Genomic DNA, 20,754 nt, shown 5'->3' on the forward strand with positions numbered 1-20,754 from the left:
ACAGTGGGGCCCACTAAATTGAAAATGAACGGGCCTTTCTCCAGTCACACTTCATAGTTGAAACTCTGTTTTCCGTTTTTACTTATGGAAGAAATTACCATCAATGTATAAGCATGGAATGAAAAAAATAAAATAAAATTTCAGTGGTGTTATATAATAGGTTTCAAGCTATTAGGTGTCACGATCTATTTTTATTAAGATTGTTTTTTCTGCAAAAAAGACTCTAATCTTAATATAAGTTTTATGAACATAACAACTAGTATGAAGTTTAGTCAAGATACAAGAGATATAACTATGCTACGCTACTTTTGAGAATTTGTTTTACAATTTTTATTTCAAAAGTAAAAATTCTATAAGACTTACACTTTTATTACTTTTTTATATGACTGTTGGCAAAAATATACATTAACAAGTCAGAATTTTTTTTTATTCTTATTATCTAGTGTTTTACCTGGAATCTTGTTTTTTTTTTTTTCAAGACCTTAATTTTAGGATCTCTTATGTGAAATTGTAATTCTTTTTTCTTATAATAAGATGTACATTATGATGTTGATGTTTAAAAATGTTATATATAAAAATAAAAGAGGTGGTATTAAATGGAAGATAAAGCCAAAATATTGAAGTGAAACTTTATTATAAATGGGAGAGAAAAAACAAGAGTAGATGAAATAGATAAGAAGGTGAAAATGACATTTGAGTGAAGTGGGATGAATGGTAGATACCTTCACACTTCGTATCCACCTACAATTCCTCTACAAGGTTAAGTTTTAACACCTATTTAATTTACTATTCAATATCGTCAATAATTTTAACAAATTTTAAATATATATAAGCACCTTAATTTCACATGGGCTTTAAAAGTAAGTAAGTCACATTTGAAAGAAGACATCACTGCTTCTAATTAAATATATTTGAATTAAACTAAATTATACTGAATTGTATAAAAGATTGAATTATTTAAAAAATTGAACCAACTTATGCTAATTTAAATTTTAAAAACTAAATTATTCTCAAATAAAACTATTTATGAAACTAATCTGAGTTATGAGATTAAACAATATATTAATAAATAAATAAACAAGATATTTAACAGTAATAATTTAAACAATTCACATCATTTCACGTCATTCAAAAGCAATTTAGAATAACATGTTGAAGTCATACTTAATATTTTTTAATTTGTATTAAAATCATACTTACAAATACGGATTTATCTTAATTCTAAAAAGAAGCTTAAAATTGAATTTTTATAAACACGATTCCGTATACACTAAAAAGAATCACTAAAGTTCTATTTATAAACTCGTCTTCATCCAAAAATTAAAATATAATAATCTGAAGAAGTTAGGTTTTTAAACAATGACTTCTAAATAAAATACATTTAAACTGGTAAGTACGGCTTAGATAAGATTTTAACATTAAAAAAAGGCATGTTTTAAAATAACGTTTTTTATGAAGATGTTGTTCCAAACATAACTTATTTACGTAAATTTTAGAAAAAATATTACACTATAATTCCTCTTTGGCCCTTAAACTTTTTTTATTTCTTTACACATTTTGATGACTTATTAATGTAAAAGTAAAAAGCCTTTATTGCTCTTAAGTAACCGACTTTAATTTTCTTTTAAAAAGTTTTCATTTTTAGGTTCATGAATGGAAACAAGATAATAAAGAAGTACAATTTCAGTAACATATTAAAGCCCCAGTACAATTCGTCACAAAATATTGATGCTTGAAACCATAATCCAGACAAAATATTACTATTTTAAAGTTTAGAAATTAACAAGAGATGCATGTTGGATTTTTTAAGAGAGAAATTTATTAGAGAAATATAACATCGATGAAATATAAGTCTAACTTACATATAAGAGATTGATATTATAAGAGATTGATATTATTTTTAATCTAAAATCTTAAGATCATATATTTATGGTTCTTTATTTTTTACTTTTATATAGTGTGAATTTTATTATTTTTAGTTGACCTAAGATTACCAACAAATTGCATGATAATTTAATTTGGGATGAAATTTGAGTGAGCATAGTATTTGTACTGTAGTGGACGGTGAAAGAAGAGAGTTGAGAAGCCATTGAATGAGGTGTAATGATGGGGTGCATGTGAGGAGCTCATGAGAAGTGAGAGCCCTCCTTCGTTGTCTCCATGGGAGCAATGCAATGAAATCAAACCAACTCAACTCTTTTAAAGTTCAGACATAACCACAAAACCTGACCAGACACACATTTTGCCATACCAACCAACTTTCTCTTTCTCCTAATTTCACCCTCTGCTACTCTGCCACCACTTTTCCTCTTCCACTATTCCCTTAAGAGAATAATACTATTCCCAAACCATTTTCTCATCCCCACTTTTAATAAGCGGTTATATACCAAAAAAATTTACAGTATTTTAAATTGGGTTGCTCCTGTATTACACTTTCAACTGTTGTTTATGTAGTCAAGAGATTAAAGAAGATGAAACTGAGTTCCCTGTACTTAATACAGCTATAACATGCATAAAAAGCAGAGAGGCATTTTATATATAATATTAATATGCAAGTAAAACTCACTCATTTGATTAATACAGGTCACTAAGTTTTCAAGGTGGAGCATTTCAAACTGCAGAAAGTTGAATCTTACACATCAGTACTGTGGTTCTGATATAATCAGTAGATTCCTCAAACAATTTACCACTCCCACTTAAACAATTACGATAGTAGAAAGTTAGAAACATCACAAGGCTATGATTAAAACTATGATTAACAACAATCTTTGGAAAAAGAGAGTGATGCTGGAATAGGTGCTCTCACTTTCACTGCAACTTTACAGTGCGCATGGAATATCCATAAGCAACCAAAAAGAGGTCAGAGCTTTCCCCACTTAAAAAGAATACAAAAAGATATTAAAATATTCAATCAGCTGAGATTCAAAATTTTCATGTTCCCGTCTCTGCAAAAATAGAGTCTTACACACCCATTAGCCTTATCTTTTCCAAAAACCATTGTACTGCTCAAAAACTGTCAAAGCATATTATATACCCTCTCCTTTTTTCTCATAATACATGATCCATGCCTATTTATTGTAGAATTTCCTGACATAATTGCTCAAGTTCCAACACTTTTATTCTAAAAGCTTATACCTTTTGTTCTTCCAATCTATCTATATAAGCTTCCATTCAACAAACACACTGCATCATCAGTACTTGTATTCCATGGCATCTGAAGGTACAATGTTTATTCTCTCGCTTTTTGTTCTTTTAAACGTATCTGGTCAATGTTTTGAAGCACAAAACTGAACTAAACTTAAAGTCACTGTGTTACTGTTCATAATGAAACAGTACATAAAATTCAGTTGCCCCATCTGACATATAACCTTTGGTTGTTTTCTTTCCCTTTATCACAATCTTCATCCTACTCAGTTGAACAAGGCAGCTAATGCTACTACTACCAGATTGCACGCAAACTGATACATCCTCTTCTGTTCAGTTCAGTTCCTGACCCAAGCAAGGATTCTTCTCATCCCTTTGGCTCTTGCTTTCGTTTTCTTGTTGTGGAAACAGCTAGATCTGGCATTGGTAAGCCCTTTAACACTACAATTACATTTGTACCTTAACATATATTTTTTAGTTTTTCACACATGTAGACAGTCCTGTTTGAGACATGGTATACGTTAATTTGGGCCTATGTTATTTCTGATATATGTCTTCAACATGATATATAGGTAATTAAGAAGGGTCACTTTGTCTTTCAACTGTCAATTGGATCTCTTTTAGATTCAGTTCATCAGTGATTGTTGTCAAGTAATCAATCATCTATGGACGGTCTAAGTTGGGATTCCTCATCACAACTTGTTGGTAACATACCGATGTTATGGAGCAGTCAATCTCAAGATCTTGAAGGAGAGTATCACCATTCCATGCCACACCTTTGTTCAAGTGTTCTCAATCAAACAGGTTATCCATATCCCAGTTCTGAAAAAGCGAGGGAGATGGTTCACCCATCCACTTCCGAGATAATGAGTATTTTGCCGAATATGAATCTGTCACAAAGAACAGCAACCATGGCAGTGAAATCAGGAGCAGCTGGAGCCAGTTGGGGAGAAGCTTTAACATCCCAATCATGCCCGTCCCTTTCCATGAACCAAACTACCAATTATGTAGCAGATTTCAACATGGCCCACCAGCAACACCACCTTATCAGCGGCACGCAAAACGTCAAGGGTACCTGCTCTCTCGAGTCACTTGATTGCTTGCTTTCAGCGACTAAGAATGGCAACACAGACACGTCTCTCGAAGACGATGGGATTTCCATGATGATTTTATCTGACTGCAGAAACTTGTGTAACTTCAGTTATGGCAGTGCAGTCTCCTCTGGTGAATCTGAGAGCAATGCTTCCAATGCCAGAAACAGTGACATGAGGTATCCATCGGTGAATGAGCTGGATGAAACAGCGTCTCAAAGCTTCTCTGATCAATATATCAGTCAAGGAAGAGTTATAGATTCTGAAGTTATTTGCAGAAAAGGGAGCAATTCATGCTTCAGCGTTGCTCAGAGTTCTTTTGCCAGCGAAGGTGGTTTCAGGCTTATCTCAGAGACTTCACCAAAGTCCAAGAGACCCAGATGGGACAGGCATCATCCTGGTTCATCAAATATCAACTTCCAGCAGCCAAATTCATCTGTGTCACCTTCCTTTGAAGAACCTGATCCAGAGGCCATAGCACAAATGAAGGAGATGATATATAGGGCTGCAGCTTTTCGACCGGTGAACTTGGGATTGGAAGTGGTGGAAAAGCCAAAAAGGAAGAATGTTAGGATATCAACTGATCCACAGACTGTGGCTGCCAGAGAAAGAAGGGAGAGAATAAGTGAGAGGATTAGGGTTTTGCAGAAGATTGTGCCTGGTGGAAGCAAGATGGACACTGCATCAATGCTTGATGAAGCTGCAAACTACCTCAAGTTTCTCAGAGCACAAGTCAAAGCACTAGAAAATTTAGGTAACAAGCTTGACACCATGAATTCTCCTCCTAACATAGCCTTCTCTTTCAACCCTTCTTTTCCATTACAAACACATTTCCCCGTCCAAAACCCTAGCACCAACACCCACATCCAACATTCCAAGGGTCATCGGAAATGATTATTATCGTGGAAGAGAAGACAAAATATGTAGAAAAAAAGGGGTCTGAGAACCCATATATAACCTCTAATTGTATTTCATTCATGACTTTGATTAGCATAGCCAAAACTTCAATTTTGTTCATAAGTAGTCAATCATGTCCTGGTTTTTCTTCATCAATCACTGCAATTTGTATAAATTATGGGCATGCTAGAGTGAGTGAATTAAGGTATGCTTTGAATGCTTCCACGGCATTAAATTTTACTTTTACGAAGGAAAGATGGTTATAGTAAAAGTAGTGAAAGTAAAAGAAGCGAATTACACAACCTTTTAGCTTACAGAAAAGTGTAGCAATTATAACAGCCATGATTAAGATGAAGGGCTAGAAAGTGATTGGTTTTAAAATAGTTTAATGCAATCCATGTACTTAAAAGTAGTTTTCTTTTGTTGGAGATCTTCAAGGTTATGAATAAACAAATGTTAGAGACATTCTCTCAAGAGTAGTGAAGTGAGTCAGTGGTCCTGTCTCCTTGATTCAACCCAAAGCGTGCTCTTGAAAATCACTCTAAACTCATTGGTGAGCACGTGTATATTCTTCTTTTTTGGCAGGGGTGTTTGTCATGAACAACAGATAAAAGGAAACCCGTGTGTCTTATTCAAAAGTTCCGAAGAAGGTCTTAAATATTAGTGTAACTAATGATATTGTTAATGATGATGAATATGATAACGACGGCTACAACGAAACATGATGTGGGTTTTGTGAAAAAGGATTATTTTAATTTGGCTCGAATATCTTGGCGAAGCACATGCCTGTTTGCAATGCTACTGTATCTGCATGTGGCAATGAAACCCTTTCGGCCTTTCGTCTGTCATGCTTTAGAATTATTCCCACTTTTTGTTCACCATTCATCATCACCAAGTATAAAACTCTACATCATCTACCACTACTTCTTTCACTCTCAAGTTTAACATATAAAACTTCCATTCATTTTTTCTATTCTCTAAAATCTAATGTTTCTACCTTTATATATAGACACAAATAGATGTTATATATTTCTAGCAAACTCCTATCTCTTCTTTAGAGATCAGTGCTCGAAACTCTAAAGTTAATAACTTCAAAAACTATATTTAAGATCAAGGTGTGAAACACAAACCTATATAGTCCATTATATAATAAGAAACATTATAGAATTCATCTTGTTTATGTAAAATTGGAAACATAAAAAAAATAGCGACATGAAAAAAATATAAACATGGCTTGATGTCACGAGAGTCCTAGCTTTTTTTTCTCGCTATTTAGTTCATTTACTTATATGATACAAAGCAAAGCTAAACAAGGTAGAATAATTTTTTTTTTAAAGTAGTAGGAAAAATATCAATAAAATATTAGTTAATTTTTTTAAATATTAGAAAAAAAGTATCAATAAAATACTACAAATTCTAAGTTAAGTTATTGTCGGGAAAAATCATCATCAATAAAACATATTATTCTCTTTTACCCTCAAGAATCACCCTCCTAACACTAAGTTAAAAACAAAGATACACAAAGACGAGAGTGTCTATGTATAATTTTTATACACCTTCCATCAATATTAATTATTGTCTGTATTTGTGCATAAATCTCAACTAGAACAAACTCATCCTAACACTAAAAAAATTGTTCAATCAGGAGTTGTCACGCATGATAATCCTCCGCTCTCAAATTTGATTAACCAAAAGCTGTCACATTATCTCTTTCTTCTTCAAAGAGAAACAAGTTCCCTAGTTTATCCTAAGCAACACAAAACTTTTTAAGACATATTATTTTATCAATTCAATAAATATATATATAAATTATTTCTTAGTTGAGCATTGCTTTATATTTCATTTGAACAAATTTTGTTTTACTAAAATGATTTTCATTATTTGTCAATAGTTCAACTAATTTGATATCTAAAGAATTTTCTCAAATCTCTAAATTATTTTCTAATTTATCACATCCTTAATTATATAATTTTGTTCATTGTACAATTTAGTTCAATATTGTGTTAAATAGTTTATATAACACATATTTGATTATTTTCACTTCTTTTTTATTTTTTTGTTGTTCATTTTCATAATATAGAATTATGTTTTTAAGTTTTTTAATATAATTTTATTTTCTAATTCATTCTCATAAATATAATTTTACCAACTATAATTATATAAAAACTTTCTTTTTTCTATAATATAATTATTTGATGTCATTGTCATAAATTTTGTTTATTATTGAAGTTCAAAAAATAAAATATCCATGTCTAAATTCAAAATAATATATGTTTAATTTTTTTCCTTCTATGCCATTTTGTTTAAATGGTGTAGTATAATTTTTATTAGTGTATACAAAAAAAATTTCATTACAATTTGGAAAAGAAAGTACAAATACATCTGAAATATTTTTAAACTTGCATATTTGTTTTTCTTATAATATTTTGAAAGTATTTTGTTTCATTGATAAAGTTAATAAATATTTTGGTTGTCATGAAATTTCATTTATGTGTAACGTTTAATATTTTATATAATTTTTTACTTTTTCTTAATTATTATTTGGTTCTTTACTTTAAAATTTATATAATTATATTTTTTTAAAATATTTGATGAAAAAATAAAGATATATTACTTTTATATTAAATATCTGATAATGTATGTTTTCTTTATCATAACTTTTATTTTTATTTTGTAAAAAATTAATTAATTGATAGATAGAACACGGGAATACTAGTTTAGCCGATTGAGATGGGGGCGAGAAACCGTTCCAACATCATTCCATTGTCATTCATACCTCTAACCAACAAACACGTCATCCTGACCAGTATGATAACAAATTATTCAGAAAGTAAAAGAGAGTGGATCTTTCAATAATGGTCATAATGCTAGATAATTTCAAAAGGAGTTCGAAGTAAAAAAATTATTGGAAAATACAAAATCTATGAGTTGCAGAATATGATACAAAAGGGACCTAAAAAATTACATAAACGTGATTCAAAATAAAAGATTATTAACAAAATAACTATAAAGATTACGCGAGTTACAAAATTAAGAGTAGATAAATTATAAATTATTTCAAATAACATATTTAAAGATTAAGTAAAGCAGAAAATTTCTAAGTTCTTGCCTCTTTCTGAAAAATGGTTTATTTGCTCCATAACGTGATACAAATGTTAAAAAATTTACTTAAGTTAGAATTTCTGCAATGTAAGAAAATTATTAGCAAAATAATACATATTTAGCATGCTACAGAATTACGACAAAATAACTAGTAAAATAATCCAAATAAAATTTTGTAGATAAAATTAAGTAGAAAAAATGTTGTCCATAAGAAAATTTCCTTACTGTTTTGTCTCTTTCCTTAATTAATTAAGTTCATTTGTACTTGAAAAAGATGCAAAAGAAACCTTTAAAAAGTTGGACATAACAATCATTGACAAATTTTTATCCATAGATAACTTTAAAAAATAAATTACAAATGATTTCAAGTACCAAATATTGATTACCTAGGTCTGAGATAATGTTGGATGTTCAAAATCAGTCATTTAAACATTTTTACTTTTAGAATAATCAAGTTAAGAATCATAATAATGATTATTTCTAATTGGTTTAGTGTAATTTTTGTCACACTGATAATAATAAACTTGTACATTTACACCAAAACTTTTCCAAATTCACTATCTCACTAGAGAGCTCTCACCACTAATTCCATCAAAGGAGACAGTGATTGAGTTGTTGGATGAACTCTTAAGATTTCCAGAGTCAAAGGGAAGAATCATCTTGTTTGACAAACATTGTTTCAGTTCCTGAACTACATGACTCATGGTTGGCCTATTAATAGAAATGGGTGCTACACAAGCCATTGCAGTGTCTAAGACCTTCTTCACAGAATCAATGTCAAATTCTCCCTGCAATCTTGAATCTACAATATCTTTGATCTCCTTTTCAAGTAGCACAGAATCAACCCATTGAATTATGTGAATTTTCTCTTCAGATTTGCTTATAGCAGGTTGACCTGTAATTATCTCAAGCAGAACTACTCCAAAACTGAAAACATCACTTTTTGCCTTCAACCTGTTTGATCTATTGTACCTGATGAATAGAAATTTACGACCCAATTTAAATGAAATGTTGTCTTAAGACTCTTGACTTTTAAGGGTTTGAGTCAAAACAATAACTTACTCTGGATCAAGATATCCAAGGGTTCCGGCTACCCCTGTGATCATATGGGTGTCACTTTCATCAGGATAGATCTTTGACAACCCAAAATCACCTAGTTTACCCCTCAATTTTTCATTCAGCAAGATGTTTTTAGTCTTAACATCTCTGTGAACAATTGGCGCATTGCAGCCATGATGCAAATACTCCAATCCTACAGTTAAAGTTTCAACTTACATTTTTGTTGCATAAAACTCTCACTCTAAAGAAAGAGGGGAGGGGCAAAAGGATTCTTTCCATACTTACCTTCTGCAGTATCTACTGCAATTTGAAGTCGTTGGTTCCAACTCAATATATTTTTGCTTTTGCCTACATTTTTTTGAATCCACAAAGGAATGCATGAGTTTCAAATCAGGGAAAAAAAAGAAAAGAAAAGGCATCGGGTTTTGACACAGAATGATATAAAAGAATTATTTTCCAGTACATACACCAGATCTTTGACTCACTTTTATGCTTCGTTTAAATGTATCTGATTTGACTTGAATGGTTTGTTATATTTTATTAGCATTCATTCACTGTTTAGAGTTTTTATGCAGATAACTAAGACACCTACAGAATCAGAAGCCTTTACTTTCTACCAGTACCTTTTTGATCTAGCAAATGTGGATGCAAACTTGAACACATTATGCAACCGTCCTAAATTGTTATACAGGGAGATATAAAATTAAATGGAGTAAATTGACCTTAAAAAATACCTGATAAATGTTTTGACAAGTCTCCATTAGCCATATACTCATAGATGAGAGCCATATGCTCGCTATCATCACAATATCCTATTAGAGAAGTTAAAAATTTATGATGAACTACAGCAACAAATTTGGCCTGTAAATCAAAAAGCAATAATCTATTCAATTACCATAAACAAAATATCATTAACGAGTGTGTGTATATATATAATTATGATCATATTTGAAGTCAGCCATACTACCTCTGCCTTAAATTGCAGATACCCTTGGGATGAAGGAGAGAGCATTTTGACAGCTACCTCAGTATCATCTATCCGGCCATGGTAGACTGTTGCAAATCCTCCTTTCCCTACAACTCTTTCAAAATTTTTGGTCATTGTCAGGACTTCAGCATAGGTGAATTCTTGTTTATTAGACTCTAGTTCCTCTTTTATTCTTGAATAGGCCATCTGTTTTCTCAGCTGAGCTGAAACCGTGGGAAAAAAGAAACACTGTCAAAGTCCATGCAAATATCTGCTAATTGTTGTACACTAGTCTACAAAATAAAAAAGTGCAATCGAAAATTTACAATGTAGGAATCAACTTTCATTTTCATTCATTGTCCTTTTTATACTATTAAACAATTAGAAATCAACTTAAGAACGACAATGTGAAAAACCTTCCCACTTTTATTTTGAAGAACGACCCAAACTATTGGATTCTTTGGTACCAACACTCCAATTAGAATATAAAGACAACATTGTACCTAGTTGTCTCTTTTTGTGTATGCAGAAAGAAATCACTGCTATTATTAGTATCAGAAAAGCTCCTCCCAGCGATGCAACCAGTGGAACTACAACCCTGTTCCCATTCTTATTGCATGAGCCTGTTGTACAAAGATTTGGATTTCCACCAAAACTGCACTTACAATTTAAAAAATGAACATGTTAGGGGAATTGTCTCACCAATGGTAAACCAACGTAATAAGAAATTCCACATACTGTTGTAAAAAAAATTGAGATTAATAATGAGTAACTCATGGCGAACGAAGTGAAAACAGAGAGGCAGAGCATTATCCAAAACTGATTTCTGAAACAGAACATACTAGGATTCAAGTGAACCGTTCTGGGAAAGTGCAATGAGTTGCGTTGGAATTGTTCCTGATAGCTGATTGTTTTCTAGGTTTCTGAACAGTTATAGCAACAAATTTAATTAAAAAATCAAATTCAGCAAGGAAAGCTTGATCAATATAGTTAACTTACAGAACTCTTAAGAAGCGTAGTTGATGAAGGAATTCAGGCACGGCCCCGGTCAAGTTGTTGTTTGACAAATCCCTAAAATAGAAAAAAAATTCTTACACTCAAAGCTGTCATCAACTACATAACTTGCTATTTGTATGAGGTAGATTCAGTGACTCACAAATACTCTATGTACTGCAGATTGGATATGCCAAAAGCTATATTACCAATTAAACCACTGGAAGATAAGTTCCTAAAATCATGTTGTAAGATTTTGTTAATATAATTGAAGATATAAGCGTGAATTTGAAGCTAAAAGTACTGCATCAGTCAATGTATACTTCTTCACGCCAAGCTTACAAGGATACAATCTTTGCCGAACCAGATTCAGCATAGCTGCAGTTAAGACCTTCCCACAAGTAAGCCAGAGGCGTACAAGGATCTCCTTGCCAGTTTCTCTTGATTCTATACATTGACTTGACATTTATGATACCATCAACTATTATCATGAATATAAGTAGGTCAGGTAGAAAATATAGTAATGAGTAATAATAAGAGTAGTTCATATGAATACAATAAGGTGATATCAGAAAACAAAATCAACGTGTCTAAGAACATACCATCTTTCTGATTTGTTTCTGATTGTGAGAAGTTTCTTGCCATATATATCTCAATGGCGTTGAGAAGAGGTGGAAGAGTTGATCTACTAGTTTTATTAATCGAAAGTTCCAACGAATTTTCACTTATAGCTATATTATACCCACTCTGCAGGTACACAGGATTGATTGGATCAATATTTAAAATGCTCCCATTTACAAAAATGTTGAACTCTCTTATTTGGTTTGCCTCAAGCTTCTGGATTTCTGCAAAAAACATGTACGCATAAAGTGTGGAAGAATTATGCTTGGGAAGGAAGTGGAACTCTATATTGTCCGTGTCATTTGCTGGAATTGCTGCAGTTCCCATGACAATGGAGGGTGGCAATGGTAAAAAGTTATATGAAGTAGCACCATGGTCTAGGGTAAGGAGGGTATGTATCTGTTTCCAGTCATTTGAGTTATAAGGTGTCCATATTCTATCATAGACATCATCCGGAAATCTTTGGAAACAGAAAAAGAGGGACAAAACATCAGAACATTACAACATTAAAAGAAAATAAAAACGAAAATCATGTCATGTTCCCACATTGCTCACCTGACTATTTCACCATCTTGTAAGCCTACATCAAACCTTGCCAAGAGCTCCACATAGTTGACTAGGTAGGCATCACTGTTAAGAATTCTAACCTCTAAAACTGAAATAAAAGGTGTACCCTTTCCAGTGTTGAATAAACAGACATGAACATAATCTGAGGAAGCAGCATAAATGATTTCCTTGGTGACTACACTGGATGCATCCTCAAACACCACTGATCCCCACCAATTGTCTCCCAGATAGATGTCAAATTCGGGAAGAGAGTCTTTTCCATCGTAACTTCCATATGCAAACCTTGCCCTCACTAAATATTTCTTGCCACTTCCTTGAGAAACCAGGGTATAGCAGTGCCTGGTTCCAACGGGGAAGCTTCTAACATTCCAGAACTGTTTTTCAAGGGAAGCCTTATATGTAGATGATATGCTGTGGCTTACACCACCGTCTGTGAAGTTGATATCAGAAGAGTAATAGATTTCTGTAGTTTCATCTGTGTAGCTTGGTTCATCCACAAGTCCGCAGTCAATGCTGATGAATCCTGTGAAAGGTGGAAGTTTTTAAGTTCCAAGAACATTGAGTAGTTGTAGGATTCAGGATAATGAGATGAAACTATCGAACCTGATTGACTCTGAGCACGAACAATGATAGGAAGAATTAAAGAGAGTTGAAAAATCAGAAGTAGAAAGTACCGTTTCATTTCTAAACTGTTTAAAGCTGAAAACACCTTCACGAGATTGAAGAATGTTGTGAGAAGAAGTCGTGAACAGTGATGAAGCTTGATCATTCGATGATGATTTTCATTTGAATGTGTGCAAGGGTTGTGTTGAAGTCAAGTTTCCCTGCCGGTTGAATATTAGAAGCCACCGAGTTGAATAGTTCACGTAGCATGTACAAATTTCTGTGCTTAATTATTATTATAATGGAGGAAAGGAACTTGAATTGATATTTTTTAAGGATAGGCGTTTGACTTTAGCATCTGTTATTCTAGGTATCCTTACGATGAACATGTTTTGTTGTGGTTTCCCAGTTGAATCATGTCGAACATGTATTTGAAAAAAAAAAAATGGAAAAATGGGTTTTTTATGTTGATTGATAGATGTGGCAAAGTTGTCAAGCTTGACCAGACGAATCACCTAAAAAAGTTTAGCTATTTAGCTTTGCCAAGTAGTTTCCACAACTTAAAATATATATATATATATATACATATATATATATATATATATATATATATATATATATATATATATATATATATATATATATATATATATATATATATATATATATATATACGTGTCCTAACTCAACTCCCGTTATAAATGAGTCATGCTTTTTAGATCTCCCTGGTATATCCATTGACCTGAATTGTTTTAAAAAAAAGAAATTAAATATAAATTTTTAAAATATGAATTTTAATTAAATATTTTCATTTTCTAATTAATTAAATTTTAAGTACTTGACAAATTTAGATATTTTAAATAATGATAACTTAAGGTATTTTTAATTTAATTTATATTAAATATTTTATCTATTGAGTGTTATTTTTTTTTAAATCTTACCGTTTGGTTGATTTTTCTTTAATTGGATGACGTAAAGGAGTTGACATTCTTGTTACTTCTACGTATTTTTAACTCGTGGTCAACTAATTTATTTCTTCTTTGATTTTTTTTTTCTGGTTTATTGATTAACTCGTTTTTGGAAAATAAAAGACGAATGAATCAAGTAGTTGAAGACAAAAAAAAAAAAAAGAGTAAAAACCACAACAGTATTGAGAATGAAATCAAATGACAGAGTACTCGAAAGATTGAATAGAAAATACAGTGAAATGCTTAAAACTTAATTAAGGACTTATAAGTAAGATGATTTACAAATCTATAGATTAGACCAATTTAATTTCATTTAAATGTGGATTGAACAAGTTAGATAACTTTTTTATTTAACATATTTTATAAATTTTCGAACTGACTAACTTGCATTTCTAGTTCAAAATCGTTGAAAATGAATATGGTTATATGGAAAAGGATTATACTAAGGTAAAAGAAATATTTATAGTTTAGGACTAAAAATAAAATGATTTTATAGTACATAAAGTGAATTCAAATAACTGATTAATCAAAGAACACACATTGCGCACGGGCGTTTCCACTAATTATTGATAAAAAGAAATTATACCAAATATTATGGATAAAGAAGCATGTGTTCTTTATTATTTATCTTGTTCTATTTGCACAATCAATATCAATCACCAATACTAAATACATTTACAAAGGAAGACAAGAAGTACATCACTCAAATTAAAGGAGTATTCAGAAATTGTGCAACAATAAGTTTGCGATATTTTGTACATTATTATACATTTAAAATCAAAGCAAATATTCAGAACTTGTGCGACGTGAGGTTTCAATAGTGGGTTTGGAATTGAAAGAGAAAAACCACTTAGCATAGTCATATAGACCTTGCTACAAGATTGTAGCCATCTTATTCTGGTGAAGCGTTTTACCTGGCTTGAGGAATAAATTCTGTGTTCAGATTCAAGGTCACCCCTGAATCTGATGAATGGTTACCTCTATATTTTGTTCTAGCTACTTCCATTGATAAAGACTCCTTCAGTTCAATCACCATCTCACTTGTGACAGGCCTTCTGTTCATATTTGGAGACACACATGCTGTTGCTATTTCTACTGCTTTCCAAACTGAATTGGTATCATAATCTCCTTCTAGCCTTGAGTCAACAATGGCCTTCATATCCCCTTTCACAACCAACGATCTCACCCACTCACTTATGTGAATACTTTCTGCACCCCTCGTTATCACTGCTTGATTTGTGATTATCTCCAAAAGAACAACACCAAAACTATAAACATCACTCTTTTCTGTCAATCTGTTTGTTGTGAAGTACCTGCATGACAAGAATAAAATGCAACTCAATTTATTTTCTGTCAGATTTTCTCGACACAAACATCCACATGAGTAATATTTTTTTCCCAGAAAATGATAAAGAGGAACAGGACAATGTAATTGAAGAACTCACTCAGGGTCCAGATAACCAGGAGTACCGGCAACAACAGTTGACACGTGAGTTCCCCCTTCAGTTGGAATAATTTTGGACAGACCAAAATCTGCTAACTTTGCTTGGAAGTGTTCATTCAGCAATATGTTTGTAGATTTTATGTCTCTGTGGATTATGGATGGCTTGCAACCATTGTGCAGATACTCCAAACCTGAGATTAAATTTAAGGCATAATATTGCGAGGGGAAAAGGAAAGTTATAACAAAACTATCAAAACACATAAATTGAAGTTTAATTTCTGACCTAAGGCTGCATCCACTGCTATACGAAGTCTTTCTTCCCAGGTGAAGAATTTTGCTTTGCTGCGGTTACCTGCAAAAACAAGTTGTTGCTTTCTGTTAACTTATGACTCGATCAATACACTTGTCTCCTGAGGAAATACTCATATTCATGGTTTCAGAATACAAAACTAGTTTAGAGATTCATATGGGAACTAACCAGAGAGATGTTCTTGTAAGTTTCCATTGGCCATGTACTCGTATATGAGACCCTTATTGGTTTCTTCATTACAATAACCAACAAGGGAGGTTAAATTTTTGTGATGAACTCTCATTAGAAGTTTAACCTGTATATCAAAATCTAAACCATGTTTAACCATATATTTTTATTTCTGTGATAAAAGTCCAGGTGTAAAGTGATAGAGAAACTTGCTTCTGCCTGAAATTGTTGAAAGCCCTTGACAGACGATGAGGAAAGCATTTTCACTGCAACAGGAGTGTCATCAATATGGCCAAGATAAACAGTTCCAAATCCTCCTCTACCGAGAGTTGTATTGAAATTGTTGGTGATTTTAAGGATGTCGGAGTACGAATAAATTTGTTTCCTGAATGGTAGTAATAAATCATCTTGTTCTGTGTGTTGTGGTGCGATCTGACTTTGATCCTTTTCTACTATCAAAGCTGTTAAATATCATGATGCAACAGTTTCGAAAACTAACAGGTTACGATTAAATCGCTTTGATAAATCATCAATAAAAATATCTTTGTAGGCATCACCTTTCAATTTTCTTCTTTTAAGAGTCCATAATATAGCTGCCACGACAACGAGAAGGAGCACAACCCCACTAACAGATGCTACCAAGGGTGTAACAATGTTCTTTTTCTTTCCACTCTCTTTGTCCTGCTCGTTGCATTGACCAGATTCACAGAGATTTGGATCCACACTAGCATGGAAAACACAGAAGGTTTATGTTTTAACTCTCAGTAAAACTAAGGAAAAGTAAAGGTGACACCTTTCGTTAACATGAGAGGTAAGAACTAACTTAAAACTGATTCGGATTCAATTCTTCTCGTTGTGATAGATGATATTATGAGTTTGAGAATTTTCACTAACATCCTTACCTTAGTGACAAAGAACCTCCCTTAGATTTGTCAACAAGTGCTGAGGGAATTGAACCAGAGAGGTTATTCTTCTCCAGGTTTCTGCCAAAACAGGGAAACTATAATATCCTTTTCTATTTTCTGGAATAGAGGAACCAAAAGTTGTTCCTGTAACTGACGAAGCAACTTACAATATCTTTAAATGTTGTAAGTGAGACAGAAAATCAGGAATTTCACCGTTTAAGCTATTGTTTGATAAATCCCTGAAAACAAAAAAAACATCTCTCCTTTTAGAAAGTCAAATTTTTGACAAACGTAACCAAAGACATCTTGACATGTACGTACACAGCAGAAATAATGAAAAGATCTAAAGAGTTTAATTTATATCTGTTAAAATAAATTATACTATAAACCAGTCAAATATGAATACTGAGATATAGCGTTTAAAATACTTATAAATTTAATTTACTCACTATTTATGATTTTTTTTTACTCGATCACGTATATAGTATTTACTCGTAAAATACAGAGGTTTGTTCTAGTGTCATCATTTATTGGATCAGGTGAAAAAAAAAAACACTCACAAAATCTCCAACATGGTGAGGTTTGAGATTGAAGGGTCTATCTTTCCTGACAATCCACTCGAAGATAGATTCCTGTTTTGCAGATCCATCAGTTGTATATGATATCATCATCTCAGATACATACAACTACTATCCACAGTATTAATTTGAGCAGAATAACTTACAAAGTAGTGATTCTTGGAGACTCGTTTTTGATATAACTACAATTCAAACCATCCCACAAGTAATCTACTGGGGCACATGGATCACCTTGCCAATCTCTTTTCACCCCATAAATTGATTTGATGGTTGTAATGGCATCATCTTTGTTTTTTTAATGCATAAAGAAGTAAAGGGTAGTTAAGATCATGCACCCAGTAGTTAAGAATAATATGAAGATTATATTTTCGTGGCATACCGTCTCCTTTGAACGTATCTGATTGCGGGAAATCTATTACTTTGTAAATTTCAATGGCGTTGATGATGGGAGGCAGGGTTGAGTCTTTGGTTTTTTCCAGAGAAAATATAATTTCTTTCCCACTGGAGGCTGACATGCTATATAAAGTGGTGACAAGAAGATTCTTTGGTGAACAGTTTGAATACCACAGTTCACCATTTGCCACGATGTTGAATTCCCTTGTCTGATTGGTGGCTAACTCTTGAATCTCCATGAAGTACAAGTAAACATAGAATTGGTCAGTTGGATCATCGGGCTCCCACTGTATTACCAATGGAGCACTAACGTTTGGTGGTGTAACTGCAGTGCTCATCACAATAGCTGGCGGTTTGTAGTCGTTCTGGACTAAAGCATCAGCAGAAATCGAAACACTTAATTGTGTCCAATTATTGATGTTGCCATAATCCCAGTAACGATCATAAACATCGTCCTTGTACCTGCGTGAAAACGAAATTAATCCAACATAATCAATGAAAAAGTTTAATCCAAAAAGTAGAGTTTACCTGTAGCCTTCGTTTGAACCTAAATCCCACCGTTCGTAATTTTCCAATGATCCAGATTTAGTGACATAAATATCATTTGTCAAAGTTCTGAATTCTAGGGTTGATATAAATGGTGTTCCATGGCCCGTGTCAACCAGACAGATTTGTAAATAATCTTGTGAAGGTATATGTATGATCTCCATGTCCACTTCATATGATCCATTGTTTATGTTGACTGTACCCCATCGGTTAGCCCCGACATGAATATCAAACTTTGGTATCTTATTCAGCCCATCATAATTCCCGTACAAAAAACCAGCCCTGATCAGATACTTAGAGCCTCTTGTGATGTCTATTTTGTAGCAGTTCCTTTTTCCTTCCGGGAAGCTTCTGAGAGTCAGCATCTGTTTTTGATACTCTCCTTGGAGATCAGATTCTACTGACATACTCACACCAGTGTTTATTAAACTTGCATCTGAAGTATAATTTATGCCCGTTTGGGACTCAATATAGTTCTCATATGCAGGAGCTCCACAGTCTATGCTGATGAATCCTGAAACATAAAAATGGTGCAATGAAGCTTCAGATTTTCTTTTTTGTCAAATAATGGTGCAATGAAGTTCAAGTTTTAATTTGCTATCAAACCTGATTGGTCCTGAGCTTGAATTAGAACGGCAAGAAGTAGAACTCCAACAAAACCAACAAGGAAACACCTCAACGTTCCCATTTCTTATCACCCTCTGTCTCTGAAGTAGAATAGTGATCATCCTTTTCCGACTTATACCATGTTTTGGCGAGGTGGTCAATGTCAACTTGAAGGTAATCTTAACAGTTTTGAATTTCTTTAAACTTTTGTCCCTTTCCATTCTTACTTGCATCCAGTGCTGTAGGATCACCCACTTGATTAATTTGAAATTCCTGTCATATTCATCATTTGTCATGCACTTGGTGTGCATAAATAAAATCGTATTACATTCACTGGAAAATGAATCAATGTATATATAAATGGAAGTAAACTAATTAAAAACATAGCAATTGATGGATCCCAACGAGTGTTGAATTAAGAAGAAAATGTCTATGTTTGTGGTATAAAGATTTACATTTGTTAGAATGTTGGAAGGCTTTTGAAACCCAATTAATATTGCTTTCAGCCAATTGCCTTATAAAAATCCTATATGCTGAGAGAACAATGCTTAGAATAATGCCAATACAGTGTTTTATGATCCTCATGCTGAGATATTTCGTAACTGACATTTCTAAGCATGGACACTTCCTTCCATAATGCTGAATGAACTGATAAAAAAATGCTAATGAAATTTTAAGTGTCAATTGGAAGGTATCTTTGATTTAAAAAATGAAGACATATACCAAGTCAATATTGATTTATTTTTTAGGGCAAGTCACTATTCTCTTAGGGTGAGACCAAGTCATTATTTACTTTTATGACTGTTAATTCATTCGCAACTGAACCAAATCGTAGAAGTGATAAGATTGGAAACTTATAATTCCTCAAACGATTTGCGTTTTTTTTTTCTTTTATTTCGGGGTGATCACAAAATTGTAAAATAGGTCCCTTAATTTTTTTTTTCAAAATTCCAACATCAAATATCTTCATAATATAAATACAAATTAAAAAAATTCAATTAAAACAAGTCATTGTGACAGTTATCAATAACATAATACTTTAAAAGTTTAGTATTTCAAATTAAAATTATTAAATAGGCCAAATTAGGTTCTTATTCATAAGAATGATCATCTCAAATATAGACAGGAGGAATACCTCCTTTTCAAAATGTGAAAACATCTTAAATGACATTGTAATAAACTGGAAATCGCTTTAAAACATGTCGAGCAATATTTTTTTCTCGTATATAATCTAATAATAATATGCCAACCGACTGACTAAAAATAATAATAATAATAATAATAATAATTTTTATCATGATCACACATATTTTTATGTGTTTTCATCGGTATTATTAATAAATTTTCACACATCTTAACTAATCAGCCAATCACATTCACATTCAGTACAGAGGAATATATACGTGTCTTCCTCGTGTTTACTGAGTCTTAAGGATGCTAATCCTATTGATAATGTAAAAAATAAGAAAAGTAAACCCTGCTATAAAAAAATATATTTTTCATCATATTAATCTTTCAAGATTTTAGTCAACAAATTAATTTATTGAAAATCTAATTCATCACTTCAAGATTTTAGTCAATAAATTAATTTATTGAAAATCTAATTCATCACTTTCACTACATTGGTTCATTGAGAGTTTATCAACAAATTAAACCTTTAAAAGCCAAAGTATTACTCAAAAATCGTAAGTACATTTTATTCTTTTATGTCATATTTGTTGAAAATAATCTAAATGTGAGTCAAAGTCTCACATTTGATAGAATAAACAAAATTAAACACTATATAAAAATA

At 32.2% G+C, this 20,754-nt stretch overlaps 3 protein-coding genes across 3 annotated transcripts; 1 reads left to right on the forward strand and 2 right to left on the reverse strand.

The window, feature by feature from the left end:
- Window positions 1–2,956: 2,956 nt before the first annotated feature.
- LOC114184698 (transcription factor bHLH87) lies at window positions 2,957–5,544 on the forward strand. Its single transcript, XM_028072011.2, has 3 exons — window positions 2,957–3,220; window positions 3,415–3,570; window positions 3,717–5,544. Exon 3 carries the CDS (start codon window positions 3,810–3,812, stop codon window positions 5,127–5,129), a length of 1,320 nt encoding a protein of 439 aa, XP_027927812.1. The 5' UTR covers window positions 2,957–3,220; window positions 3,415–3,570; window positions 3,717–3,809; the 3' UTR covers window positions 5,130–5,544.
- A 3,086-nt stretch (window positions 5,545–8,630) lies between these two features.
- LOC114183820 (putative LRR receptor-like serine/threonine-protein kinase At1g05700) lies at window positions 8,631–13,467 on the reverse strand. The gene is made up of 13 exons (XM_028070971.2): window positions 13,045–13,467; window positions 12,430–12,964; window positions 11,856–12,334; window positions 11,596–11,734; window positions 11,417–11,488; window positions 11,260–11,331; window positions 11,103–11,183; window positions 10,764–10,915; window positions 10,261–10,484; window positions 10,028–10,154; window positions 9,579–9,641; window positions 9,297–9,486; window positions 8,631–9,206 (listed from the first exon to the last, which is right to left on the reverse strand). Exons 1-13 carry the CDS (start codon window positions 13,208–13,210, stop codon window positions 8,792–8,794), a joined length of 2,715 nt encoding a protein of 904 aa, XP_027926772.1. The 5' UTR covers window positions 13,211–13,467; the 3' UTR covers window positions 8,631–8,791.
- Window positions 13,468–14,534: 1,067 nt separating this feature from the next.
- Window positions 14,535–19,127, reverse strand: LOC114183623 (LRR receptor-like serine/threonine-protein kinase IOS1). The gene is made up of 13 exons (XM_028070706.2): window positions 18,963–19,127; window positions 18,339–18,870; window positions 17,797–18,272; window positions 17,564–17,702; window positions 17,400–17,471; window positions 17,007–17,078; window positions 16,837–16,917; window positions 16,492–16,658; window positions 16,148–16,395; window positions 15,935–16,061; window positions 15,740–15,808; window positions 15,458–15,647; window positions 14,535–15,325 (listed from the first exon to the last, which is right to left on the reverse strand). Exons 1-13 carry the CDS (start codon window positions 19,042–19,044, stop codon window positions 14,923–14,925), a joined length of 2,658 nt encoding a protein of 885 aa, XP_027926507.2. The 5' UTR covers window positions 19,045–19,127; the 3' UTR covers window positions 14,535–14,922.
- Between the last annotated feature and the right edge of the window lie 1,627 nt (window positions 19,128–20,754).

This window comes from Vigna unguiculata, chromosome 5 (assembly GCF_037176805.1).
Source record: "Vigna unguiculata cultivar grain cowpea cultivar isolate G323 ecotype 2 chromosome 5, ASM3717680v1, whole genome shotgun sequence".
NCBI classification, from domain to species: Eukaryota; Viridiplantae; Streptophyta; class Magnoliopsida; order Fabales; family Fabaceae; genus Vigna; species Vigna unguiculata.

Bases quoted from the DNA above. Each gene is read 5' to 3' on its own strand.
- LOC114184698 (XM_028072011.2), top strand. From the start codon at position 3,810: ATGGACGGTCTAAGTTGGGATTCCTCATCACAACTTGTTGGTAACATA.
- LOC114183820 (XM_028070971.2), bottom strand. From the start codon at position 13,210: ATGATCAAGCTTCATCACTGTTCACGACTTCTTCTCACAACATTCTTC. The intron at 10,155-10,260 runs GTAGTATGGCTG...TTTGATTTACAG, and splicing joins ATCTGCAATTTAAGGCAGAG to GCCAAATTTGTTGCTGTAGT. The intron at 9,207-9,296 runs GTAAGTTATTGT...TCTATTCATCAG, and splicing joins CTTGGATATCTTGATCCAGA to GTACAATAGATCAAACAGGT.
- LOC114183623 (XM_028070706.2), bottom strand. From the start codon at position 19,044: ATGGGAACGTTGAGGTGTTTCCTTGTTGGTTTTGTTGGAGTTCTACTT. The intron at 16,396-16,491 runs GTGATGCCTACA...GATATTTAACAG, and splicing joins TAAAAGAAGAAAATTGAAAG to CTTTGATAGTAGAAAAGGAT. The intron at 15,648-15,739 runs GTCAGAAATTAA...ATTTAATCTCAG, and splicing joins AGCAGTGGATGCAGCCTTAG to GTTTGGAGTATCTGCACAAT.